Raw genomic sequence first — 26,680 nt, forward strand, 5'->3', positions numbered from 1 at the left:
CGGCCTGCGTTCCTGGTCTAAGGCTGTGGCTTTTTCTCTGTGGCTAGTTTCCCGTGGCTGACGAGAGAGGGGAGCTTGGGTGTGTGTAGGGGTGATGGCAGCTCCAGGGAGGGGAGGAAGTCACAGGACCTTGCTCCCGCTTCGGAGCCCTCTTTTCCTGCAGACCATGATCAGCCAGAGGGTGAGTGGGGGGCACCTCGTATAGGGCAGAGGAAAGACATACATGGGCAGTACGTGACTTGTCCTGGGGGACTGTGGGGTCTCTTCCCTCACCGGAAGCCAGTGATGGGGCAAACTTCAGCGAGGGACGAAATTCCTGAAACCCTGCCTTTCTGACCTGCCCCGTTGGCTGTCTCCTTCCTGCTTAGAAACCAGGCGATGCGGAAAAAGTTAATCTTGTACTTCAAGAGGAGGAATCACGCCCGGAAACAATGGGTAAGTCATCACTGGGGCCCCCAGCCCTGGAATCTCTTCTGCTGCCCCCTCCCTTCCATGGACCAGGCTTCCTGGAGAGTGGAAATGGTCCCCGCCACTCAGGCCACGGCCCCCTGGGAACCCTGGGTTCTGAGCCTGATTCCTGAGTGTCCGGGGCATGAAAAAAAGCCAAGGACAGCAAGAGAAACGGGAAAAGACAGCAGCTGCCTTAGTGAAGCCGGGGGCTCGAGGCTCAGCTGCCTCAAGGAAGCAAGGGTGTGGGTGGGAGGGGGTGCTGGGGACGCTGCCCCTCCTTTTCCCACCTGGAAGAGGAGAAAGCATAACATTAGCTGGGAAAACTGGTCCCTTGTCAGAGGACCCACTGTGGATATTTTGGGCAGAGAGAGGTCTGTTGGTAGAGGTGAAGGACGGGGGTGGGCTGTATGCTGGGTGACGGTGATTGCCGGGGATTCCCTGAGAAATGAGCCTTTCCCAGCCCACTGTGCTCATTCTGGGCTCAGGAAAGTCAGGACCCAGAGAAGCAGTGAGGCCTCCTTGCTTAGTGGTACGACTCCTGCATTCCGCTGCATGCACACTCCAGTCTCAGCTGGGAGGCAGCCCCAAGGCAGGGAGAGCACATGCAGGAGAACACCTTTAGTTGTGGTTTAGGGCGCTCGTTTACATCACTGGTTCGCTGGGGGAGGTTAGGGCCGAGGGATGGAGGGAGTGTTACCCGTTAGTATTCTTTCAGCTGTGAGAGGAAGAAAAGCTGTCTCAGATGGGCTTAACCAGTCAAGGAATTTCTGTAGCTGACAAAGTCTACTGAGTGGAGTTCAGGAGTGGTTTGATCAGGTTGTACCTGATCTGATGTACCTGAAGTCTATGTGGTTTCTTGGTTGTTTTTTTTTGTTTCAACTCTGTATTAGCACATTGACAAACTGATTTTCCTTTGAGACCTGAATTTCTGCATCAGGCTTGGAGGCCAGAGAGAGAGAACTACTCTTTCTTAGACCATCTCACAAAAGTTTGGACTGTATCACTTGAGGGCCCTGGACCCTTTGAAACAGTTTCTGAACCCACCCTGCTCTGGCCCTAGATGTCAGCTGGACCCTCAGAGAAGGGAGATACTTCTGTCCCAGGTGCTGAAGGACTGAGAGGCCGGGGAGGGGGGAGCAACACCTTTGGACTCTGGGGACCCATGGGGTAAGAAGTGGTGGGCTTCCAACCTTTCTTTTCTTGACCTTCTCAGATTCCTAAATTGACTGGATGGTGACCAGAGGCACCCAACTGGGTAGATGGGGTTCATGAAACAGGGCATCATATGTTATTCATTGAATTAAGAAATATTTACTGAACATGTGCTGTGGGCCTGGTGCAGTGCTGAGCTGTGTTATGCTGAGTGGAGGAGAGGAGGGATGAGTGCTGGGCAGAGAAGTGGGGTGGGGGACAGCCTGGATGTCCCACCTCAGAACTGAGAGAGGAATGACCAGAAAGGATGACCTGTGTGAATATCTGGGGGTCTGAGTGTCAAGAAGCGGGCACAGCAAGTGCAGAGGCCCTGAGGTAGGAACCAGCACGGGGTGACATGGGACAAGGCAACAGGCAAGTTGGACTACAGAGCATGAGTGAGGAGACTGTGGTGGAGAACCATTCTGTACTAGGGTGGAACATTTGGATTTTATTCCAAATACAGTGAGACAATTTATTCTTAATAGATAATACAAAGTCTTTAGGGATTTTTAGTGATTCAGAAAACTTGACAGTCATGTAGGCAGTTTGACAGGATACAGTGAACACCTATATGCCCACTGTCTAGAATTCCTCATGGTTAACATTTCTTTGGGCTTCCCAGGTGGAGCTAAGTGGTAAAGAACCCGCCTGCCAATGCAGGAGACGGAAGAGATGCGGGTTTGATCCCTGGGTCGGGAAGATCCCCTGGAGGAGGGCATGGCTACCCACTCCAGTATTCCTGCCTGGAGAATCCCATGGGCAGAGGAGTCTGGTGGGCCACAGTCCATGGGGTCACAAAGAGTCAGATACAACTGAAGTGACTTAATGTGCACGCACTTCTTTACATTCACTTTGTGTGTATGTGTGTCTGTGTGTGAGTATGAATGTTTTTGTATTGAACGCTTAGAAAATAAGTGTGGATGGCCAGACCCTCACCTGTCATGCTTCCCTGTCTCTCTCGGATGAAGGAAATTCGGGAGCACACCTCAGGATGTACAGCTTTTCCCAAGTAGTCCTGCCTGGGGGTGAAGGGCATGGTTGGGGAGGTCCTTTAGCTGGGGAGAAAGGAGATCTGATCTACATTTTAAAAGGGTCCTGGTGACTGCTGAGGGTGGAGTTGGGTGGACGTAAGTTCTTAAGAAATCTCCCAGGGCTCCTTGGAGGTCCTTTGAGGGGATGGAGGGGAAATGGGCTTATTTAAAGATAGAGGAAGAGGAACTGGAGACTTCTAAGAAACTCTGGGTGGCTTTGTGGCCAAGCTGAGCCCGTCTTAAGAGAGGCTCTTGTGAAAACGAATTCGGAAACCACAGAAACTGTGACAGGAGGGCATCAGGCGTGATCTCGCTCTAGTTCTTATATAATGGGCCCTGAGTCCTGGGCGCTGTTGTCAGGCGGAACCTGGAGGGGGCTTGGTCAAGATGTGCCCCTTCAGATCTGTGTGTTGCCTGCCTCCACCTGAGTCAGTTCTCCAGCGGAGCTCTCACTTTTCAGAGGTCTTGGGGACTGCGACCTAGCAGCCCAGGCTGCCCTGCATGCCTGCTCTGCCCAGAGAGCTGAGGCTCTTTTCCCGGAGAGGTTCCCAACCCCAACAGGAACCCCCACCGGGCCTGCCCTATCCTTCCCTGAGCTTACCCCACAACCCTGGAAGCCAGATTGTGTGTGTGTGTGTGTGTGTGTGTGTGTGTGTGTGTGTGTTGGGGGAGGGGGGTGTAAGGCTGAGTCACTGATGCACAGGTTCAAACCCCATCCACCAGACCTGCTGGGAGTGGTCCTGGGAGAGCTGTCTGGCCCCAAGCCTCACTTTTCCTCATCTGTGAAATGGGGTCATGGTGGCACTGCAGGAAGCACAGTGCCTGGCGGGGAGAGTGGGCGTGATTGACGGTGGCCCTGCAGGATGGGTTAGTCAGCGGTGAGCCCGGCCTGGATGGTGCGTGTATTCACTTCCTGAGGTGGCTGTAACAAATGGCCACAAACTAGGTGCCTAAGAACAACAGAACTCGCTCTGTGCTGGAGGCCAGAAGTTCAAGATGTGGGCAGGGCCATGCTCCCTTTAGAGGCCCTAGGGGAAGCTTCTTCCTGCCTCTTCCAGTTCCTGGTGCTCCAGACGATGCTTGGCTGTGGCCACAGGACTCCCATCTTGGCCTCTGTCCTCACCTCCCCTTTTTCCTCTCTTCTCTTACATGGACATCTGTCCCAGAGTCCATGGTGTGTGTCAGTCGTGTCTGACGCTTTGCGATCCCATGGACTGCAGCATGCCAGGCTTCCCTGTCCTTCACCATCTCCCAGAACTTGTTCAAACCCATGTCTATGGAGTCAGTGATGCCATCCAGCCATCTCATCCTCCATCGTCCCCTTCTCCTCCTGCCCTCCATCTTTACCAGCATCAGGGTCTTTTCCAATGAGTCAGCTCTTTGCATCAGGTGGCCAAAGTATTGGAGCTTCAGCATTGGTTTTTACAATGAATATACAGGGTTGATTTCCTTTAGGATGGACTGGTTTGATCCTGCAGTCCAAGGGACTCTCAAGAGTCTTCTCCAGCACCACAGTTCTTTTTTTAAGAGATGGCTAAAGGATGCACACTCTGTATCCCCTGCACCTCTGATGTCCTTATGCTTCACATCTGGCTTTGTCCTCACTTGGCCCAGCATCCGCTTCTGCAGCCTGAGTGATGGGCCGCAGGACAGAGGCTGTGAAAGCTCCGGCCTGTCCCCTTCACCCATCGCTGAACAAGCAGGACAGCCAGTGGGGGAACATTTCTCCGACTCTGTGGCTCCTGAGCCGCTGAGCCCAGCGGAAGAAAGCCTTTAGGTGAGGCTGCGGGCTCCCTGGGGTTACGGAGGATGCCAGGTCACTAGGTGACCACACAGATCAGCTTCCCTAGCCAGCCGGCTCCAGTCAGCTCCCTGGCACCTCCCTCTGTGTTCTCTGTTGGTTTGAGACTGTCTTCCTCAGTTTAGGGGGTTCTCCTGGGCACCCCATCTCTTATTTCCTCCCTAATTATAGAGTTGCATCCTGCCACACCTGGCAGGGCAGGAAGGGTTCAAATTCTGGCTCTGCTCGGTGACCGGGGCAAATCATTGAACTCCTGGCCTCAGTTTCCTGTTTCATTCAGTGGGGACTGTAGGAACACCCACCTCATCAGGCTACTGAGCGAGAGGCTGCAAGCAGCATGCTTGGGGCAACGCCTGGACCACCGTGGTTGCTCGGAACTGTCAGCCGCAAGCCGACCCTCAAATTCAGAGGGACCCCAAATAGCCAAAACAGTCTTGAAAAAAAACCACCAAGTTGGAAGACTCACTTCCTCATTTTAAAACACATTGCGGGACTCCCCTGGCAGTCCAGTGGTTAAGAATTCACCTTCCAACACAGGGGACGTAGGTTCGATTCCTGGTCCGGGAAGATCCCACATGCCATGGGGCAGCTAAGCCCGTGCACCGCAGCTCCTGAGCCTACGCTTTAGAGCCCTCGAGCCGCAACTATTGATCCTGAGCACCCAGAGCCCCTGCTCCACAACAAGAGAAGTCACTGCTCGCCACAACTGGAGGAAGGCCACAGGTAGCAACGAAGGCCTAGCACAGCCAAAATTAAAAAGTAAATTTAAAAAACCCTGCAGAACTGCAGTAATCAGTACAGTGTGATTCCAGCCTAAGGACAGACACGGAGGACAGCGGAACAGAATGGAGAGTCTGGAATCAAGCCCTCGCATCTGTGGCCGGTGGGTTTTTGACAGGAGGCCAAGTCCATTCGGAGAGTTAGGACCGTCTCTTCAACAAACGTTGCTGGGGCAGCAGGATGGTCACACATGCGGAATGGAGTTGGGCTCCACCTCACACAGTTAACACACGCACGCACTCGAAATGAGCTAGAGACCTAAATGCAAGAGCGAAAGCCAGGGCTCCCCTGGTGGTCCAGTGGTTAAGAAAGCATCTGCCATTGCAGGGGACATGGGTTCAGTCCCTGGTCCAGGAAGATCCCACATGCCTCGGAGCAGCTAAGCCCCTGTGCCACCGCTCCTGAAGCCTCTGCTCCTGGAACCCATGCTCCGCAACAAAGGGAGTCTCTGCAGTGAGAAGCCTGTGCACTGCAAGTAGAGAGCAGCCCCTGCTTGTTGCAACTCGAGAAAGCCCGCATGCAGCAACGAAGACCCAATGCAGCCAGAAATAAATCTTAAAAAAAAAAAAAAAAAAACCTCTAAAGCCATACAATTAAGAAAAGCCCTGGTGGTGAATCTTTATGACCTTGGATTTGGCAGTGGCTCTTGGGTGCGACCTCCAAAAGCATGAGCAGCGAAAGGGAAAGTAGACACGCTGGACTTTATCAGAACAACCGTCAGGATCCTGACCTCCTCTCTGGACTGTGCGATCCAGGCCTGATGGCGCCCAAGCTCTGAGCTCCCACCTGTACAGAGGGGGGATGCCGGTCACCGCTTTTGGGGGTTTGGGAAAGTCGGTCACGGGAAGGACTCGGCTCTGTGCCTGGCACGTGGCGCGGTGGTCCTTAGGCCAGTGTCAGTGGCGATGGCGATGGTGAAGCCGATGTTGCCGTTTATGATGGAGACGATAGTGATGGTGAAGATGATGATGGTGACGGTGATGGAACAAGGAATTCTCGCTGGGGGTGACAAACTGCGGTCACAGCGGCCATCCTCCTTTTCCCGTGCAGATTCTTGCCCCTGTCGCCTGCAGGCTAGCCTAGTGGTGCTCCAGCCTCTGAAATGTGAGTGTGAGACAGTGTGTGAGTGCATGTGTGCTTGAGAGCGTGGGTGTGTGAGATTATGAGTGAGTGTGTGTGGTTTGTATTGTGAGTGAGAATATGCGTTATGTATTTGTCCGTGTGTGTGTATTAGGGTGTGTGAGTGTGTGCATGTGTATATGTGTGGGGATGTGTGGGGATGTATGTGCTTCAGTGTGAGTGTGTGTATGTGTGAGCATGTGTGTGTGTGTGTAAGTGCGTGTGTGATCCGTATCCTCCCCCGGCCAGCAGGGCCACCCAGGTGGAAACTCCTTGTAGGGTCATTGCTGCCCCAGGTGGGGCTGCAGCCACTGCCACGGGCTGCCCTGCAGTGCCCAGGGCCCTCAGCCCTCAGTGGACAGAGAGTGCGCCCAGCACACAGGTGACAGCAGGTGGCAGTGTGGTAAGATATGAAGGGGAACTTCCTCATTGTTGAATAGTCCTCAGGAGCTGCTCGCGTCTTTGTGTGTGGTGATTGGGGCTGGGCAGTGTGACTGGATGACCCCTCGTGGCTGTTCTGTCTCTTTTGCTCTATGAGGGCCCCAGGCAGGGCTGGGTCATCTTGCCGGCCACCCCTCCACTGGGCAGCTGGTTGGTGGCCCCGCGGGTTTCTTGCTCGTCTTCACTGGTAACTGCGTTTTTTCTCTTTGCTGGTTTTTGGGTGAGCGCGTTCTCACCTTTAGCCCATCTGACATTCTCCTGCTCTCGCCCATCAGACCAAGGCCTCCTGAGCACCGCAGGGCAGCCCGTGGCTATGGCCACTGCCCCTCCTGGGACAGCAATGACCCTGCCAGGATTTCCACCTGGGTGGCCCTGCTGGCTGGGGGAGGATTCGGATCACACACTCACACTGAGAGGGTGGGGAGGGTCCCCTGCTCTGACGATGGGCTGAGTGTCCTTCATGTCGGTTCCCACCCCAGGAGTGCTGTCTGCAGCACGTTGCCATGAACACATGTGGCCATTGCATGCTGCTAGAACTTGAACTCCAAGGGTTCTTGGGGCAGCCCGGTTTGTGTGGTGCCCCCGGTAGCTGGGGGTCAAGTTCTGCTCCTCCTCATAGATGGCCTGACGGCCCCCTGGGGACCGTCAACTCTGCTGGGTTTGTTGAGGACCAAGGTCACAGACTGCCTTGGTCAGAAGCTGAAATTCAGGATGGGATGGGGTGTCTGGGCACGAAGACCAGAGACGGGCTTTCTGATTATGCTGAAGTGTTGAGAAGGCATTCAAGCGAGACTCCCAGACCGTGCCATCTGTCCATGGCAGCTGTTAGAGATGGGGAGATTGGGTCTCAAGAGCAGCCGGACGCTCCCTGCCTGCTCGAGGTCTGGGTCACCTTGGAGACTCGGAAGCCAGGCAGCTTACATTCTGGGCTAAGCAGGGGTCTTTTCTCTAAGGAAGGACATGCATAGAGCAGGAAGCACTATGGTTAGACTCAGAGAGGGACTTCCTTGTCGTGAACGGACAGCAGCTTGAGTCTTTACACCCAGTCCTTGGATCTGGGGAGCACGGCTGGGCCTGAGGCTGGGGCATAAGGAACTATTCAGAAAGAGAATGCGTTCCACAGGGCTGCCCCAGGTCTGACGGGCACCCCAGAGCTGCACCATCTGACACATGATGGAAATGGTCTGTGTGCACCGCCCACTGCAGACAGTAGCCCTGGCCCCAGTGGCAGGGGGACCAGGGACCTGCATTTAAACGCGACTTAGTTTTACATGATTCAGCTTTAACGGCTACATGTGACTGGAAGCGTCTGTATAGTATAAGGCCTTTCTAGAGAAAGGCTGGGGGTGGGGGTGGCCCACACCCCAGGGAGCAAGGCAGCCGGATCCTTAGGGCAGGCCGTGGCCTGGGTCTGCCCCGGTCTCCGCGTGGTCGTGTGTCTGCCCGTGCACCCGTGTGTGATCGTATACCTGCCCGTGCGCACGGCAGAGCAGGGAGCCCTGGGGTGCATTCAGTCGGATGTAGGAGGAGCAGCTGCCACAGGGCTCCCCCGCGTCTCCCCAGGAACAGAAGTTCTGCCAGCGCTATGACCAGCTCATGGAGGCCTGGGAGAAGAAGGTGGAGCGCATCGAGAACAATCCCCGGCGGCGGGCCAAGGAGAGCAAGGTTCGCGAGTACTACGAGAAGCAGTTCCCCGAGATCCGCAAGCAGCGGGAGCTGCAGGAGCGCATGCAGAGGTGAGCTGAAGACCGGGCCCACTCGTGCCCCTCACCCTCCTCTCCACACCACCCCCGCCCGCCACCACCTCCTTCCCTGCCTCCCAGGACCTGGGTCTGCTTGCGGCACTGTCCATAGAGGACCCCTGGCTGGCATGAAAAAGAAAAGCATGGCAGGGTCTCGAATTGCACGCCAAGGGCCGAGTTAGGTCCTTGGGTGTGTCACTCAGCACCTGCCTGGCCTTAACACTTCTTGGAAAGAAACTTAAATCCATTTTGATGGAGTGAGCTCTCCTTCTGGTGTGCCATGGGCTGGTACCCACCCCAGCTTTGTTCATTTATGTGGCCCCCGAGTGTGAGATCCCTGGTGTAGGTCAAAGGGAAAGGATGCTGGTCACACGTGGCGGGCATAAGGACTGGGTGCAACCCTGTGTTGGAGTGCCCAGCACACAGTAGGTGCTTGATGGCGTGTGGGTGTGGTTTCTGTTGTCACACAGATAAGGCAATGGGCTGTGAGCAGGGGTGATGGGCTTCACTCTTTTTTTTAAAATAAATATATGAAAATTTATTATTATATGATTCTTAGTTTTAAGTTATCCCTGCATGTTGTCTCCTCTTTCTGTTAGAGCCCTTGATTATTTGCCATGGGTCTTTTTTTTTTTTTTTTTTTTTTGCCACACCACATGTCATGTAGGATCTTAGTTCCCTGACCAGGGATTGAACCCATGTCCCTCCCACAGTGGAAGCTCAGAGTCTTAACCACTGGACAGCCAGGGAAGTCTCTGGCTCTCACTCTTTACTGGATGCTCACGTCCCATATCTTACTGAATGCCTGCTCCCAGTCCTGGGAGCCGGGTACCACCTTATCCCCAGGTTACAGGGGAGGACATGGAGCCAGAGGCTGTGAAGAGGCAGGGCTGGACTTTGTACATGTATCTGTGTAGCTGGTCTTTTGTGGGGGGCATCTTAGGAGAGAAAAAGGGTTCTGGCATTTTCTGGGTGAGAGTGGGGGTGCTCCATCCCTCCCCCAGACCCCCTCAGCTTGGGGCCATCCGTGTGGGTGTGGGAGGCCTGGCTCCTCCCCGCTGCCCACACGCCACCTCTGGGGAAGTTGTGGGCTCGGGGCTGTGCCGCTGTGCCGGCTGCGAGGGGCCGGTCCTGAGTGTGTGCCTTCCATCTCCAGTAGGGTGGGTCAGCGGGGCAGCGGGCTCTCCATGTCGGCCGCCCGCAGCGAGCACGAGGTGTCCGAGATCATCGATGGCCTCTCGGAGCAGGAGGTAAGTCCTTGACCCCGACCTCAGCTCCACCCGCTGTGTGCGCTGTCCAGGGAGAGGGTCTGGCAGGAAACAGAATTCACCTGGGTGGTTGAGATCAAGGGGCTTGGTACTGAATGTGGGGCGGAACCGAGGAGGGATCTGGAGGCCCCAGGGGGGTAGCCATTGGCTGTCCCCGGGCCTGCAGGCCGAGTGGGCAGAAAGGCCTTCCCGGGACCATGCAGGAGGGGCCACCTGGCAGGACATAGCCAGGAAGGGTCACAGCTAGGGACCCCGTCATGACGCCACGGCCGAGTAAGTAGCCTGGCCTCTCAGTCCTCCCCTGCTCCCTGTCTACTTTCAGTGCTTCCCATTGGTTGAACCCAGCCAGAAGCCAGAGGGCACAGGAGCCTGAGGGTGGTGCTTTGTAGGTCAGCCTCCCAGTTGTCCAGAACCAGGGTCAGAGGCGGGTTTCCCAGCTCACCAGCTGTTCACCAAGCCGGGGACCTTCTATCAAGAGTTCCCAGATGAGCTTCTATCAGCCAGGTGACCCTGGCTCTGGTCACTGGAGCCCAGAGGTGGCCAGGGAGCAGAGAGAGGAGGCATTTGCTCCTGTACCAGCCCTGCCCCCTCCCAGGTCTTACAAGCATCTCATGTGTCAGTTCCCCATCCTCCCCTCCATGTTCCCAACATCACAGTGGAAAGGAGGGGGCCTCACAAAAGGAGGGGAACACATTCTTCCTCCCCTGGGCCTTGTGTCCAGGGAGAGCTTTTGTCCAGCTGGGAGGTATTAACAACTCCAGATCAGTGCAGCCACTGCTCACGAGCTGCATGTGGCTATTTAGATGGAGATGACCAGAAATGAAATAAAATTAAAAACTCAGTTCCTCCAGCATCACCAGTTGCATTGCAAGTGCTCAGAAGCTGCGTGTGGTTGGTGGCCCCATGCTGCACAGAGCAGGCCATAAACACCTGCATCGCTGCAGAACATTCTATTGGGTGGTGCTGCCCTAGGCCACTGAGTCTCATATGGGACAGACTGAGGAGTCCTGGGGAGGGGACATCCAGCTTGAATTGTGATTTCCCAGGCCCACACCCCCAGCGGTTCTGATTTAGCCAGTCTGGGGTGGCAGAACTCAGAAATCTGCATTTTCACCAGGCTGTTCATGCAAGTTTGATGCAGGTAGTTTGGACTATCTGGCTATTTAAAAAAGAGCTTTCATTTTATTTTTATAAATTTTAATTAAAAAAATAATTTTTTTTTCTTGTCCTCGCCTGGCGACATGAGAGATCTTAAATCCTCAACCAGGGATCGAACCTCTGCCCCCTGCATTGGAAGGAGGAGTCTTAACCACTGGACTGCCAGGGAAAAGTGTGAAAGCCAAACTGTCAGTTGCTCAGTCATGTCCAAATCTTTATGACCCCATGGACTATAGCCCGCCGGGCTCCTCTGTCCATGAGATTCTCCAGGCAAGAATACTGGAGTGGGTTGCCATGCCCTCCTCCAGGGAATTTTCCTGACCCAGAGGTTGAACCTGGGTCTCCTGCATTGCAGGCAGATTCTTTACCATCTGAGCTACTAGGGAAGCCGAAGTCCAAACCTTTGTCTTAAAACCTCACATGATGTGGCCCTGTTTTGAACACCCTCTAGTCTGCAGAAAGCAGAACTCGGAACACCTTTGTTCACACCTGTGGGTTTGCTCCGGCTCCTGTCCCGCCGATGGTGGCCAAGTACACAACCCACACTGGCACGTGGAAGCCGGAAGAGGGTGACCCTTTCCTGCAGGCTCCTTGCTTGATGCAGGGTGCATGGCATCTCAGCTTATTCAGTGTTCCAGCACCACCCCCATCCCAGAAGACCACTTCCCCAGCTCCTGGCCACACGAGAATGCAGCCACCAGGGTCCCTGGGGGAGGTTGAGGGGACAGTGTTTAAGGGTGATGGTCAGAAAGGGAATTCAGGGCAGCAACTGTTCACCCAGTCCAGGCCGACCTGAGGTTCCCTGGGAGGGTAGCGAGGAGGGGGCTGGGCAGGAAAAGAGATGCTCGCGATTTTGGGGGAGCTTGCAGTAGTCAGGGTGCGAGCCCACTGTGGGTGGAACCATGGAATAGGGTGGGGATTCCTGCCAAGAGGAACCCGGCTTGGATCTGCCAGGACTGTGTGTCTCATGCAGGCGAGGGACACAGGGAGGTGATGGTATTGGAGGGCTGCTCAAGTGCCGGGGAGGCTCAGGCCTCCCTGGGAATCCTCCTCTCAGCCAAGGTCAGGGCTGTGCCCCCACTGCGCTCCCCTGCTTCTGTTGGGAATCCCCAGCACTGAATGGAGCGCTTAGATGTGGGAGGCTAGGCAGCAGATCCTTTGAACCGGCTGACCTTGGCTGGGCCGGGGCCCTCGCCTGCCTCCGGAGATTGGTAATTAATCGCCAGTAATGGGCTGGCTGCAGAGATTTGGGGAAATGAGTCCAGCTGAGTGGCGGCTCTGAGCCTCTTAATAGCTGCCCCGATGCATTAGGAGTGAGGCCGCCCGACTCCTGCTGTGCACAGGGCTGGGCAGGCTTGGTCCCCAGTGGGCACGCTTGAAGGAGCAGAATCCGGGGCTGGAGGTGGATGGCTGGTGAGGAAATAGTTCTGCAGCCTCGCTGGGCCCTGCCAGAGCAAGGCAGCCCCTCGCCCCCACCGCATGCCCTCTGAACCTGGGGTGGGGGTGGGCAGCCCCGTCCCTGAGCCAGCCAGGTTGCACATCTTCCCTGCAGTGTTTTATGGCACTTGCATTTCTAAAGGGAAGATTCATCACTCCCCTCTTACTGCAGATAAGGTGACTGTTGCTCTCTGTGTTGAATTTACAGCCCTGCCCACCATAAACCTGTCTGGGGCTGCCTTTAAATTCTCCCTTCCCCCTGCACGGGCCTGTTCTTATTTTTTAACCCATCATGCGCTTTCTCTCTGGTTTTGTGTTTTCCCATTCTGACTTGGAGCATCCCTACCCTCTGCTCATTCACTTGGGTTCCCCTGTGCTGGCAGGAGCACCCTGTCCCCTCCCCGGCCCGGTCCCCAGCTCCTTGTCCTCTTGCATTTTCTGACCAGGGTGGTGCCCTCCATTATCTCCATTTTCCTTCCAGAATCTGGAGAAGCAGATGCGTCAGCTGGCCGTAATCCCGCCCATGCTGTATGATGCCGACCAGCAGCGGATCAAGTTCATCAACATGAATGGGCTCATGGATGATCCCATGAAGGTGTACAAAGACCGCCAGGTCATGAACATGTGGAGTGAGCAGGAGAAGGAGACCTTCCGGGAGAAGTGAGTCCCCTGTTGGTGGGGTGGAGGGGGGCCTGGCCAAGGCCACCCTCCCCTATCCTGGGAAGCCTGTCTTCTTGAGGTTTGCCCTGGCTTCCCAGGGCTGTGACGACAAGTGACCACCAACTGTGTGGCTCACAACAGCTGGAATGTATTCTCCCACAGTTCTGGAGGCCAGCAGTCTAAGATCAAGGTGTGGGCAGGGTGGTTCCTTCTAGAGGCTCCAAGGGAGGGTCCTTTCCAGCCTGGTTTCCAGTGGTGGCTGGAGATCTCTGTCACCCCTCTGCTTGCAGATGGATCCCTCCATCTCAACTGTCTTCGCATGGTCTTGTTTCCCATGTGTCTCTCTGTGTCTTCTGCTTTTCCTATAAATTCACCAGTCACATTGGATTCAGGGCCCACCCTACTCTAGTATGACCTCATCTTAACTAATTATATCCACAAAGATCTCATTGCCAAATAAGGCCACATTCTGAGGTTCTGGGAGGACAAGATATTTGGGGGGACACTATTCGGACTAGTACAGAGTGTCAGGGAAGCTTTATGTGAAATGAGTCAGTGTGTGTTAGAAGAACAAGGCAGGAGGGCCTTCGAGGCTGGTCTTGAAGGCGTGGGCAAGGGCATGTGGCTGGCCGGTAACTTTGGTTTTCATTTTATCTGGAAAGTGACTATTGGTTGAGCACCTCCTTCATCACAGATGCTAAACAGATGTCTTCTGGGGTTTGTGCATTTGTCCCGCTTATCCCCCATAACAGCATTACCCATCCGCATTACACAGAGGAGGAAACAGAGGCTCAGAGAAGTTAAGACACTTAACAAAGGTCACACAGCTGGCAAAGGGTGGAGGCAGGATTCAGAATCCCCCAGCTTCAGGTCACGGGCTCAGCTGCAACTGAGAGGCTTGTCGGGGGAGAGGGAAGACGGAATCAGGGATTAGGGAGTGCTTTGGGAAGCAGAGGCAGGATGTGAATGCTCAGAGGTGAAGCTGGGGCTTCTAAAATGGAAGAGCAGAATGACTGTTTTGGGGAGATGAGTGAAGGGCCAGATGGAGAAAGCCCTCCTTTCCCCCACTAGATTCAAAAGGTGTGTCCCAGGGAACCCCATCCTGAGCACATTGTACCTTCACAGGACTGAGGACCCCTGTGAAGAAAATGGGTGGGAAACTGAGGGACAGGTGGAGACCTTAGCACTCTACCAGGAGGGCGTTGGGGGCTTAGCTGCTGGATGTCCACGCCCATCACCTCTTTCATCGCCAAGAGTTTCCTCAAAAGAGATGACCTGCGTGGGTCATTAACTTAACTTCTCCAGCCACCCAGCCATAGGGGCTGAGGCTGTCTCTGCCCTTTGTAGGGTCAAGTGACCCCAAAATGCCAAACTGGGCTCCCGAGATGGGGATGCTTCTGGGTCATGGGCAAGGCTGGGGTGTGTCAGCCAGTGCAATCCCAAGACTTGGAAATACAGGAGAAGCGACTAAAGAGGCTCTTGGTATGGAAAGTATTGTTTTGCTTTTTTTTTAATGGCTTTTGATTATAGAAATTCTAAAACATACATAAAAATAGAGGGATGGTATAATGCCCCCTTGAGCACCTAACACAGATTCAGCAGTCTTCCACAGGAAAGAGGGCTTTGGGAGCAATTTCCACATGTGTTCGGGGACTACTGCTCAGAGACAGGAAACCCAGATACTTCGTGGCTCCTGTCTAGGTCTCATGCTCACAGACGTGCTTGCCCTGCCGTTGAATCAGTCCTCTGTATTAGGTGTTTTACACTTTAAGAACCAACTATGGGATGGTCATGGATTCCAAGAATGACTATTGCATTAGGTATTTAAATCCCCCTAACATGTTTCCTATTTTTATTTATGCTTTTTTTTTCTTTTTTTTAAGAGGTTTCTGGGGGTGCTTTCTGTGTTTTGGCCTTTCTGGAGCTTTCCTGTTCTGACCCAATGATTGCATACTGTTAGTACAGTAACTGAAGAATGGGGGACCCAGGCTGGGCTGATGTGTGCTGAGACCCAATTTGGCAGCTTGTGTCTTTCAGGGTCCCAGGTGATCGCTCCTTTTCAGGGGAAGTTATAGCACTCAGGGGCTTTGAAAATCGTGTGTCAGTGGCGTAGAGCTCACTTAGTGGGCCTTGTGATTTCGAACAGCCACTTCGCCTCCCTGAGCCTCAGTTTCCACATCTGTAAAATGGGTGTAGCCTCAGTGCCTCCTTGTCTGGCTGTCGAGGTGCCTCATGTCAGAGTAAATTCTCAGTAAACATTCTCAGAGGATACAGGTGTAGGTTGGAGGGAGGTGGAACAGTTGACCTAAGGGAATCTTCTGAGTTTGCTTCTTGGTCTCCTGGGGGCCCCATCTTGGCTTGGGGAAACCCCGAGGAAAGGATATTTTTTGGGGGGTGGGGGAAGGAAGTGTCACAGGGGCAGGGAGAGAAAGGGAAGATTCTGTCTGTCTGGAAAATCAGGGCGTTAGGCCGCCTCCAGCTTTGCAAGCTGCCTGAGGCGGGCTTGCAGGCCGGGAAGCCTGCCTGACTCGCGGCTTCCTCTGGGAAGACAGAAGAGGCTGTTCCGGATTCTCCAGTGTCTGGTTGGGGAGCCAGGGAGGGGCCGGCTGGCCTCCAGCCCAACCATCTGGAGGGCTGGGCAGGATGATCGCCAGCCCTGGCCCGGACTCCCTGGGGGTGGGGGTGGGGGACCCGGGGCCCCTGCCTCCCCAGCAGCCTCTTCCCTCCCCAGGGAGGCCGCGGGGCGGTGGTGTGTCGTGGGAGGGGGGGCGGGGGCGGGGGCAGCCAAGGCCCCGCCCAGCATCCCCGGGGCCCCAGCAGCCGTGACCCACATCTCCACCCCCGCCGTCCGCCTGCTCCTGTGGCCCTGACATTTCAGCCTGGCCCAGCTCTTTCCCAGTAATTCTCTCGGCTTCGCAGGAAGCCAGTTGGTGGGGCGCCAGTTCCCCGCCACCCCTCCAACTTCGGTCCCTTCTTGCCGCCTCCTGGGCTTGCTTGCCTCCTGCCCGCCTCCCTGCGGGCACTCGGAGCCTCTGCTCCCATCTCTCCCGGGGAGGCCCGGCAGCCTCGAGATTCTGCGCCGCGACCTCGCCCGTGGGGGCCCCGTGTGGTCCGGGCGAGGCCCAGCTTCCCAGGCCCAGCCGGAGATAGAAACAAAAGCAGATTTTTAAAAGGGGGGGAACCCCACCACAGGGCTGCATGTAATGTCCTCATTTTTCCTGGAACCCGCCTCTAGCAGGACAAACAAATGTATTTTCAAAGGCGCTAAAACCAGTGACTCACTCCAAGGAACGCCCTCTCTTACCCCTCGGTCCCGCCCGCCGCGGCCCTTCCCACACCCCCCTGGGCTTAATTGCTCCGAGTGGGGCGGCGCCCGTCCAGCCGGGCCCGCGGAGATGGCAGGCGCCCGGGAGCTCGGCGGCCGCCCAGCCGGGCAGCCCCCCTCGGCCTGGTCTCAGGCCCGCCCTTCTCTCCCCGCAGATTCATGCAGCACCCCAAGAACTTCGGTCTGATCGCATCATTCCTGGAGAGGAAGGTGAGTCTGCCCAGGAGTGCAGCGCCGCCCGCCCCTCCCCGTTCCCCTCTGGCGTCCACTCCTGCGGGTAGCCGCTTGGGCTGTTGGTGAAGGACCCTCCCTCCCCACCCACGAAGCCTCTGCCTGCCGGCCCCTTGCTCTCCTTGCTGTGTCTGACAGCGCTTCCCTCCTGCCTCCCTCCTGGGAGCAGCCACAGGCCCCGCCCCAGCCTCCCGGGCCCTCGGGGGCGGAGCTCCAGGCTGGGAAACCCCAGGAGAGCTGTGTGCACCAGCTCCTCCTCCGACGTGGCAGCGAGCATCCTGGCAGATTGGGCCTGGGTTCTAGAAGCTGTGCTGTGCCTGGCATCCTAATTAAGGCTTTATGGGCAAGAGTGCTGGTCTTCCAGGGCGCTGGATGGAATGACCTTTCTAGGTCCCTCTGATGGTCACTCTATGCTGACACACCTTATGCCAAGCGACGCGTGTGGCTGGCAAAGTCCTCATCCCCTTTGGATAAAACTTGATGAAGAACTGACACTGGAGCTCCACAGGGGCGGTGCCCTTCTCTGCTCCAGCTCCCTATTGGCAGGTGGACACAGAACGTCCTAGGGAATGGTAACGCCCCCTTTTGTGCACCCACGAGGCTGGGCTGGACATGGCCCTAGGTCAGAGTCTGCCATTGGACCCTAGCATCATCGGGGTGGAGCCAGACAAGCTTCCTGAAAAGGTTTACTTTCTGGAGCTGCTTGTCTGGGTGTTTAAAGCAGCATTTCCCCGAATCTTGTTTCTCAGTGTGGGGGTGTCTGCCCACCCCTAGCTTTGCAAATACCCTGCTAGTGGAGGCCTCACGCTTTCTAATTTTGGGAGGGCAGTTGGAGCAGGATCCAGGCGGGTGTTTTAAAGGGTAACAGTTGTTCCCAACATCTGCCCTTAATGAACTGATACCCATAGAAGGAGGGAGATGGAGCAGCGTGGGGAAGCGAAATCTCTCCCGGCCTGAAAAACCAGTGTAGAGAAGCAAGCCCATAAATAGCCTCTCCCCTGAGTTAGTGACAGCTTCTTACTAGGGGTGTGGACAATGCAGGAGACTCTAGGTTGGGGCTCCCCGGAGATTCAAGCAGGGATTTCAGACATTGGTAATTGAGCAGCGCTGTTTGAATGAGGAAATCAGAGGTCTCTATGCTGGAGAATAAACTTTATGGTGTTCTTTGGCTAAGAGGCAGCCCAAGCTGAGACTCAAATAGAGCTTCCAGAGGGTCTAAACTGGAGCCGCCTGCTGTGCCTCTGGGGACTGGTGTGCCCTCACGGTGAGTGAGGCCAATAGCAGGGTGGGAGCCCAGTGTACTGGCCAGCTCGTGCCCACCCACAGGGGCAACTAAGGTTTAGGGCTAGCCCATTGGTTGTCCAACGCAGGAAGGCACTCTCGTGAATTGTTCAGGGGGAAGTCAGACACCCACATCCCCCAGTGTGCAGATATTGGCATCTGATTATACAATGTTATTCCGAACTACTTTGCGGGTCGTGCATGTGGTCAGGTTTAGCCTGGGAGTCACCTCTGTTCACAGTCCGTTGCAGGAAGTGGATGAGGACACAGGGGTTTGAGGCCCAGCCCGCCTCTGCACCCAGCAGCCCTCATGGATTGCCCCTCAGAGGCCAGTTCCTGGCTTGGCACCAGCTCCGGGCATCACAGAAACAGTTTACATCATGTCAGTAATGGCTGCCGGCATAAGCGAGCTGTCACCTGGAGTGGGCCCAGGCCGTGGCATCATCGCGTTCTGTCCTCCAGTTGCTCTCTGTGGGTGATGCCCTCTTACTGGTCTCATTTGGACAAGGAGGAGGTGGTGGGGTTCAGAGAGCATGCGGAGGTGTCAGGTCCACATGGAAAAGACCACGACAGAGAAAAGAAATGTCCCAAGAGATGAAGAGCTGCATGGGGACATTAGGCTGGATGCACGAAGCTTGGAAGAGGTTACTCAGGGCCTCAAGTATGAGGGAGGAGGAAACTGGCGTGAGAGGAAGGAGACCCCAGGGGAGCTGGAGGCCTTGTTCCCAAGTGGATGGCCTGTAACGGCTTTATCGTCGCGGCTGCGAACAGTAGCAGCACCCACCATACGGAGAGGTCACACATCTGCAGTGCGTGCTCTGTGGTCCTAAGTCCTTTACACATAAGTATATTAACTTAGTTGGTCTTCATGACAAACCTATGAAGTGTGTGGTATAGTACTCCCATGACACAGGTGAGAAAACCAAAGCCCAGAGAGGTTCAGTAAACTAGCCAGGGTCACCCAGCCAGTGTGTGGGGGAAGTGGGATTTGAACCCAGGCTTCCTGCTCCGACTGTACACACTGCACACTCCTCAGAAGTCTTTTCTCTCTCTCTGTCCTGCAGACAGTGGCTGAGTGTGTCCTCTATTACTACCTGACCAAGAAGAATGAGAACTATAAGAGCCTGGTGAGGCGGAGCTACCGGCGCCGCGGCAAAAGCCAGGTGAGAAGGGGGCAGGGCGGGCTTCTGGATGGGTTCCCAGCATGCTCTGCAGCTGACTCCCAGCATGCTTGGCAGCTGGCAGGCCTGACTGCCACTTGCAGTGATGTTTCCACATGTTTCTCAGCAGTGGGTCCCTCATTTGGGGTCCTCTCAGTGGCAGCTGGGAGACCCTCTCTGGGGGTATTTGTCGTACCCCAACAGTAGGGAAGAGAGCTGGGAGAAATGGCCATTTCCATCTTTAGCCTGGAAAATTCTAGAACAGCTGACTTGGTGACCCATAGACTCTGGGGTGAATAGGGTCACATTCCCAGACCAAGGCCTGGGCTTCTGGGATGACTTGGACTGGCTCACAAACTTAACATTTAAAAATTTTTAATAGTTTTTGGTGTAATGTATTCTTGAAGGAAAAGAGTAGCCAGTACTTGAAATTGCCATATTTCAAACATCACTGTATATGACTGAGGGATGATTTAAGTTAGAGCAGGACTTGGCAAACTGAGGCTCTTGGGTGAGTCAGGCCAGCCACTTGTTTTGTGAATAAAGTTTTATTGACACAGGGCCACACACACCTGTTGAGGAATTACCATGGCAGCTTTTCTGTTACAACAGCAGAGTTGAATAGTCATGACAAACTGCAAAGCTTGACATATTCACCATCTGGTCCTTTGTAGAAAAAGTCTGCTGACCACTGAGTTAGAGAAAAACGCTATTTGTTTAACAAAAAATTAGTAAATATGTTAAAGATGATGGGGGTCAGTGGCACACATTTTTAAGGGGGCTCATGAGTGTTTGGCGTCGGGGAGACAGAGGGATGGGGAAGGATTAGTCTTACTTTTGGGCTAATGAGAATCAGCCCTGAGCCGATGCTGGGAGTACTGAGGTTGAAGGCGGGAGGGAATGCTGGGAGATACTAGGGTGGACTTGTGCTGCAGGCAGGGGGTTGTAGGCGGGACCCTGCAGAAGGCACTGGACACTGCTGTTACATGCTGGACTGGAACTAGTTGAGGCATATCCTTCTCTGGGGCCTCTGGCCTGGGAGATCGGACAAGGGAAAGGGACGAAGGTCAGAATTAGCAGGACGGAAGAGCAAGACTCAAAGGTTCTGGTAGGTGAGTGCTCGCTGACATTGGCATTTTTCCTTTCCGAGGCCAGCAGGGACAGGACCCTGAGGGTGTCAAGTCCAGCCATCTCCCATGGGGTTCCAGTGTCCGCTGTGAAGCAGCTACTCTGTGATCAAGGCCACAGCCTTTGAGGGGTTGGTTTACATGCCCTGTCTCCTTTCTTGCGTTCTGGAAACTGTGCTTCAGGACTGTGAGTCCATTCCCCTGTTGGCTAAGCCACGTGTAATTAGGGAAGCAAGTCTTGGCAGGGGGCAATAGACAGCCCCTTACTGCATCCTGAACATTGGGCCAAAATGATTGAGACAGAGTATTGGTTGTTGTGGGCCCAGTCGTTGAAGGGTGGCTGTGATTGGTTTGAGGACAGGGTTTTCTTCTAGGTTTAGCACGGCCACAATTGGCCAGCCTGCTCACCCATCTTACAGATGCGTAAAACTGAGGTGTACTAGCTTGGAGCGAGTCAGTTCTAAAGACCTAGTTGCCGCGTGTTAGAAATTGAAGTGCGTTTAGGAACTTTTCTAGACTGAGAGGCTGCTGCTGCTGCTAAGTCACTTCAGTTGTGTCCGACTCTGTGTGACCCCATAAACGGCAGACCACCAGGCTCCCCCGTCCCTGGGATTCTCCAGGCAAGAACACTGGAGTGGGTTGCCTTTGCCTTCTCCAATGCATGAAAGTGAAAAGTGAAAGTGAAGTCGCTCAGTCGTGTCCTACTCTTAGCGACCCCATGGACTGCAGCCCACCAGGCTCCTCCGTCCATGGGATTTTCCAGGCAAGAGTACTGGAGTGGGGTGCCATTGCCTTCTCCAGAATGAGAGGCAAGAACTCAAATAAATGCCAGGCAGAGAGCCTAACTATGCTGGCATAAGAGGCAGTAGGGCATGGCGTGGACTGTGGCTAAACAAAGGGGGAAATCAGGCCTCTAGATTGATTTTAAGAACATCGCCAGGTATTTTTTGAGCATCTCTTGTGTACCAGAACCCCTGCTCCCCTACCTTTGTAGGGACCTTGTGGATGGGCTCATGAGGCCCTTTCTTGTGGCTGGGCTGGGTGCTCAGGAGAGGAAAGTGTTCTGAGTCAGATAGAGTGAGACAGGGCCATTCTCCTCACCTTATGCTGAAAGCCACGTTTGCATGGAGGGAGGCAAAGAAAGACTGTGTGTTGGTGTCACCTTAGGGAGGGGGTATCTCCAGAGGAGTCCTGGGGGGTGGGGGGCTGTCAGTGCCTGACGCCCCTGGTCCTGGCTGCCATGCTTTTCATTATGCCTTGCTTGCTGACTCGTCTGTCCACTGGACGCTTGTGTGCTGATGCTGGCGGCTCCATGCCCAGTCATCTAGACCAGGTGTACAGGGGTGGTTCCAAGTCAGCATGCCAGGGGTCTGCCTGAGAGGCTCCATCGAGTAAGGGGCCCCAAAGATGAGGTTGAGGAGCAGCCCCCCTGGAGGACGAGGACAGAGGTGAGGGTGACCTGGGCAGAGGGAACAGCAGGTACAAGAGCACCAGGGCAAGAGAGAGTGCACAGTGCCCTGAGAGTCTTAGGAGCAGGAGTCTGAGTACCTTCCAGGGTCTTAAATGAATGAAGAGATGGAGAATCCATGGGAGACAATAGGGAATGGTGAGGCCTGGGGTTAACTAGCTAGCTTGTACCTCATCAGCTCCAGCTGACTACTTGGCCCTGTATTGTCAGATCTGATTTTTAAAAAATTTTATCCAATTTATCTTTATAAAATGGTATTTATTTGTTAATTCTTGGTTGGGATGAGTTTTTCATTGCTGCCCTTGGGCCTTCTCTAGTTGCAGTAAGCGGGGGCTGCTCTCTGGTTGCAGTGCGAGGACTTACCACTGCGGTGGCTTCTCTTGTCGCAGAGCACAGGCTGTAAAGCGTGTGGGCTCAGTACTTGTGGTGCACAGCACACAGTTGTTGCCCTCTAGCATGTGGAATCTTCCAGAGCCAGGAATCATACCCATATTCCCTGCGTTGGCAGGAGGATTCTTAACCACTGGACCACCAGGGAAGTCCAGATCTGATTTTTTTTTTTTTTTTATAATGATGACCTGGAGATCTGGAATTACGTGAAACTGCCTGATTTTTAAATCTTAGGTCACGTATGAAACAATGACAACAATATGCTGTATAGGCCAGACAACTCATCTTTGCTCTTGAAATCTGTTCTCAGCTCACAGGACCTGTGGGCTAGAGTGTGATAAGGCTCAGGGAAGAGGTACAGAGAGTATGTGTGACTTGTGACAGAGGCCAGGATCAGGGCACTGGGGGCCCTGGAGTGCTTTATGGCTATAGAAGAAATGTTTGCTTCCTCTTTTCATCTGAGTCGTTCTGGGTCAGCTGTAGCTGTGATGCTGGGGTCATGGGGCTTCTCTGGTGAAGTTTTACCCTCTGCCCAAGCTGGTGTCTCAGGCTGGGGCTCCCAGGGTAGAACAGGGATGCATAAAGAGAGAAGAAGGCAGGGCAGGAGGCCTCCATCTCCTTCGGGGCTTTCCTCTCCCTCTGATCAGTGGGGGCTGCAAGGAGGCGTGGTGTGGTCCCGGCCTTGCCGGGGACAGAGATTTACACGCAAACCCCGGAAGGGTTCCTGTGCCAGGCAGATCCACTGCCCTCACCACCATTCGCCAGCCCTGTTCATAAATACGGGGTAAATGGGTCACCCCAGGTGTTGAGTTTGTGGTCATAACTCATCTCTTGGCCCTGTGACAGCGAAATAAAAGGCAGACACAGGCCCCGCAGCCCCTCTTCTTAATTCAAGATGCACTTACTGGAGTGAATCTGAACTGCTTTCTCTCTCCATGATTTTATAAAACCTGTGATCCTGCTGATAAATCTCTCAGGAGGTGGGTGGAGGTGCCCCAGCCTGGCATGGATTGCGGGCAGGTATATCTGTTTGGGCGCCTACGTGTGGATGGACGGATGGGTGCCCGTGGTGGTCGACCCCCGTGGGTTAATACTGTGAGCAGATGGAGGGGGGCGGTGAGGAGTGGTAAGGCAGGCAGAGACCCTCTGCTCTGTACAGCCAGAAGTGCCAGCTGGGAATGAGCCTGGAGGGCGATTCACTGTGGGCTAGGGAGCAGTCACTGTCTGCCAGAGGCACAGCAGGTGCTCAGGTGACAGCTCGGCTGTCCCATCCTTGTGTCTGACCAACACTTGGCCCACTCCAGTAGCTCAGAACCTTGGCACAGGCTGTGGTCCTGGTGTGTTTCCTGTGGCTCTGGCCACGCCATAGCTAAGGACGGCCACTAGGGGCCGCTCAACTTGTCCGCCCACAGATGCCCCTCAGGGCCCTCTTGCTTCCATTTCTCCAAAGTCCACCCCCGTTGCCCACCTCCACTGAGGTGCTGGATGTATGACACTGTGTGGTCACCCGGCTTCCCTGGTGGCTCATGGTAAAGAATCCACCTGCCAATGCAGAAGATGTGGGTTTGATCCCTGGTTCAAGAAGATCCCCTGGAGGAGGGAATGGCAACCCACTCCAGTATTCTTGCCTGGAGAATCCCATGGACAGAAGATTCTCTGGTGGGCTAACACCTTCCCAGGTTCCCCAGGTGGGCAGAGAGGGCCAGGCCTTAGCCCAGAGGCCATAAAGGCTGAGTGTACTCATAGCAGCTGGGGCAGCAAGCTTCTTCTAGGAAGGGGCCTGGTCATTCCATCCTGGGGACAAATCCCCCATGTCTGCATATTTGCAAACTACACTCCATGGTGTAGCACACTCCATCATGCTGACCTGCCATGATGCTTAACCACAGAGCAGGCAGCAAGATGTCACCTCATGTGTTCAGGTGACACCCGCCCTGTGACACCCTCTCCACACCCAGTGCTGGGCCCCTGGTTCGTCATGGTGGTTGTTGCCATTCAAAAGCAGGGATGATTACAAAAGCAGATATAAAATTCCTGGATGAAAAGCGTTGTCTTTTCAAAACAGATGTCCCTGGGCTCAGACCCTCGATGACCCGAGAATGCAAGGCCGTTCTGGCGTCCACTGCAAGGCTGCCTGGCCCTGCAGCGGCTGGAAGCAGGGACATCTGTTGGCCATTTGGAATGTCAGAGAAGGTATCATTCTGGGGACTTCTCTGGCGGTCCAGTGGTTAAGACTTCATGCTTCCGATGCAGGGGGCAGGATTTGATCCCTGGCTGGGGAACTGGATCCTACATGCTGCACAGCGCGGCCGAAAAAAAAAAAAACAGAGAGAGAGGGTGTCATCCACTTGCCAGAGCTTTCCCCTATCCTGACAGAGGGAGGCTCAGGAATTCCAACCCTTTCACACCAATCCCCTGCCAACCCCACACACCTGAGCTTTGGCAAGGAACCCTTACCCCCTGGACCCCAGTCCCCAAGATCTAGCCATGAGTGGCTAGTGAGCTTGTGGCCAGGGCCCCCGCGTCCTCTCCTTGAGGTGAGTCACCAGCCGAGGCGGGGACCAGCTCGGAGCAGCAGTGACGGCACTGTGGTTTCTAGTTCATGATTCATGGACAGAGGGGCTACATTATCCCAGCTAAATGCAGTGCTGGAGCCCAGGAATGCTGTGGTCAGAAGTCTCTCCCTGAGTTAACTGTGTGAACTGTCGGGGAACCGAGGTTGAGACCAGTGGCCCAGCTCTGCAGGGGGGACTCCTGGCGATGGGGGGGGCATGCCACGGAGGGGGCCTGTCCCCAAGGGTGTGTGGCCACCCCACTTTAACCCCTCAGGGCCACGTGGGCAGCTGGGAGCTGGGCTGGTCGTGGTCTCCTCGAGGCCACATGGTCTGTCTTTTCTTCCCTCGTAGACGGGCACAGGGACAGGGCACCCAGCCTTCCGCTCCTGGGAGCTGAGAGAGCACGTCTGGGGAACAGGACGCCACTTCCTTCCTCCTCTCTCTGGCCTGCAGCCCTGTTCCCCCATCTCTCTTCTTTCTCTGTGTCTGTCTCTCCCCCACACCTGCCCCTTCCCCTGTATCCCTCATCTTCCTTCAGCCTCCTTCCCTTCCCTCACCTCTTCGCCCAGCTCCCTGCCGGGGGACAGGTGACCTTGTTCCCAGTTGCTCTGCTCTGCACTCCAGAGACTCCCGCGCTGCGGGCAACTTGCACGGGGGACAGCGTGACCGGAAGGCGTTCCAGGGCAGGGCAAGCCAACCGGCCGTCCCCGGAGGGAGGGGGCGGCCACCATGCAGTCGGTGCTGGTTCCCAGACCCTGGCTGCCCGCCCCCTACCCCCACCCCGCCCCAGGCAGATGATATCACTGGATGGCTCAGCCTGGTGAAGTCTGGAGGGGACGTGTGGCCTGCCAGTTGCGGCCACATTGCCTCCAGGTTGGGCTGTGCTGCTCCCTGCCTGCTGGGTGACCGTGAGGGGGCCGGTCCCAGACCGCCACCCCGGCCGGATGGGCCTCCAGCTTGGGGGTCAGTCTGACTCTCCCGGGCCGCCCAAGCCTGCAGGAGGTGGCCACTTCCGCTCTGCTGGGGGCAGGCTGGGCTGGGCGGGATCGTGTCCAGGTTTAGGGCTCCAGCAAGCAGATGTTCCTGATCCCCTGCCCAGTTTTGTGGGCAGAGACCTATGGACAGCTTGTCCAGGCCCACGGTCTCCCAGATACATCCCCGCCCGGGGAACATGGTTCCCAGGAAGGTGGCTGGAGGGGCCAGGCCCCAGGGACCCGACAAGCTGGGCTGCCGTTTGGGGAAGAGAGACACTGCCTTCTCACCAGCCGTGACACAGTGGCAGGGCAGACCCAGCTCCCTCTCTGCACTGTCTGAGGCAGGCCGCATCGAAGAGACAGGAAGACGTGGCTGCCAAGGATCAGGAAAGGTTACCAGCAGATTAGCATTCGTGTGGGCCTGCGCCAGCTCGGGTCACCACAGGAGGGGTCCCCGTGGGAGGGGTGGGGGGAGACAGTGGCCAAGCTCCAGTCTGTTTTGTCCTGCCTTCACAGTGTCACCATTCTAGGTGATGCCACGGTGAACGAAACAAACCAGGTCCCCAGAGCTGTCACGCCCCCCGGGGGGGGATCGACGGTGCATGAGTAAATGACATGGTTATCTGAGGGGGCGGCCAGGGGTACAGGCGGTGGTCAGGAGGCAGCTGACATAGGAGAGAAGGCATCTTTGAGGGAGAGAATCCTGAAGGTTTCTCAGAGGAGCTATCCTTTGGGCTCAGACCTGAGCAATAAGAGGAAGTGGTCAGGCAGAGTAGGTGGGGGAGTCTCCCAGGCAGAGGGCACCCTGAGTGCAAAGGCCCTGAGGCAGGAGGCAGGAACCAGTGTGACATCTTCCAGGAGGGGTGTGTGTGCAGGGGAGGAGCTAGATCACCTGGCCTTGAGGTGTGGACCACTGATTTTATCCCAAGTGGCTGGACAAGATTGATTGACGGTTAAAGCAGAGGCTTGGCCGCCTTAAGCAGGCGTCTCCTCGCAGGCAGAACAGACGTGACGGGTGTGGGTGTTGGACGTTGCTCTGGTTACGCGAATGCATCGGTGTGCGGTGGAATGCTGGTGAGTGTCTGACA

The 26,680-nt window shown here is 55.3% G+C and overlaps 1 protein-coding gene across 10 annotated transcripts in view; it reads left to right on the forward strand.

The window, feature by feature from the left end:
• NCOR2 (nuclear receptor corepressor 2) overlaps window positions 1-26,680 on the forward strand; it is a 239,145-nt gene that overhangs the window by 127,385 nt on the left and 85,080 nt on the right. For all 10 annotated transcript variants that reach the window (XM_055550325.1, XM_055550328.1, XM_055550331.1 and 7 more), the window contains 6 exons: window positions 369-435; window positions 8,380-8,552; window positions 9,715-9,808; window positions 12,903-13,081; window positions 16,562-16,616; window positions 18,983-19,081. In XM_055550325.1, the coding sequence (XP_055406300.1) occupies window positions 369-435; window positions 8,380-8,552; window positions 9,715-9,808; window positions 12,903-13,081; window positions 16,562-16,616; window positions 18,983-19,081 (667 nt within the window). The remainder of the gene's footprint in view (window positions 1-368; window positions 436-8,379; window positions 8,553-9,714; window positions 9,809-12,902; window positions 13,082-16,561; window positions 16,617-18,982; window positions 19,082-26,680) is intronic.

This window comes from Bubalus kerabau, chromosome 16 (genome assembly GCF_029407905.1).
Source record: "Bubalus kerabau isolate K-KA32 ecotype Philippines breed swamp buffalo chromosome 16, PCC_UOA_SB_1v2, whole genome shotgun sequence".
NCBI classification, from domain to species: domain Eukaryota; kingdom Metazoa; phylum Chordata; class Mammalia; order Artiodactyla; family Bovidae; genus Bubalus; species Bubalus kerabau.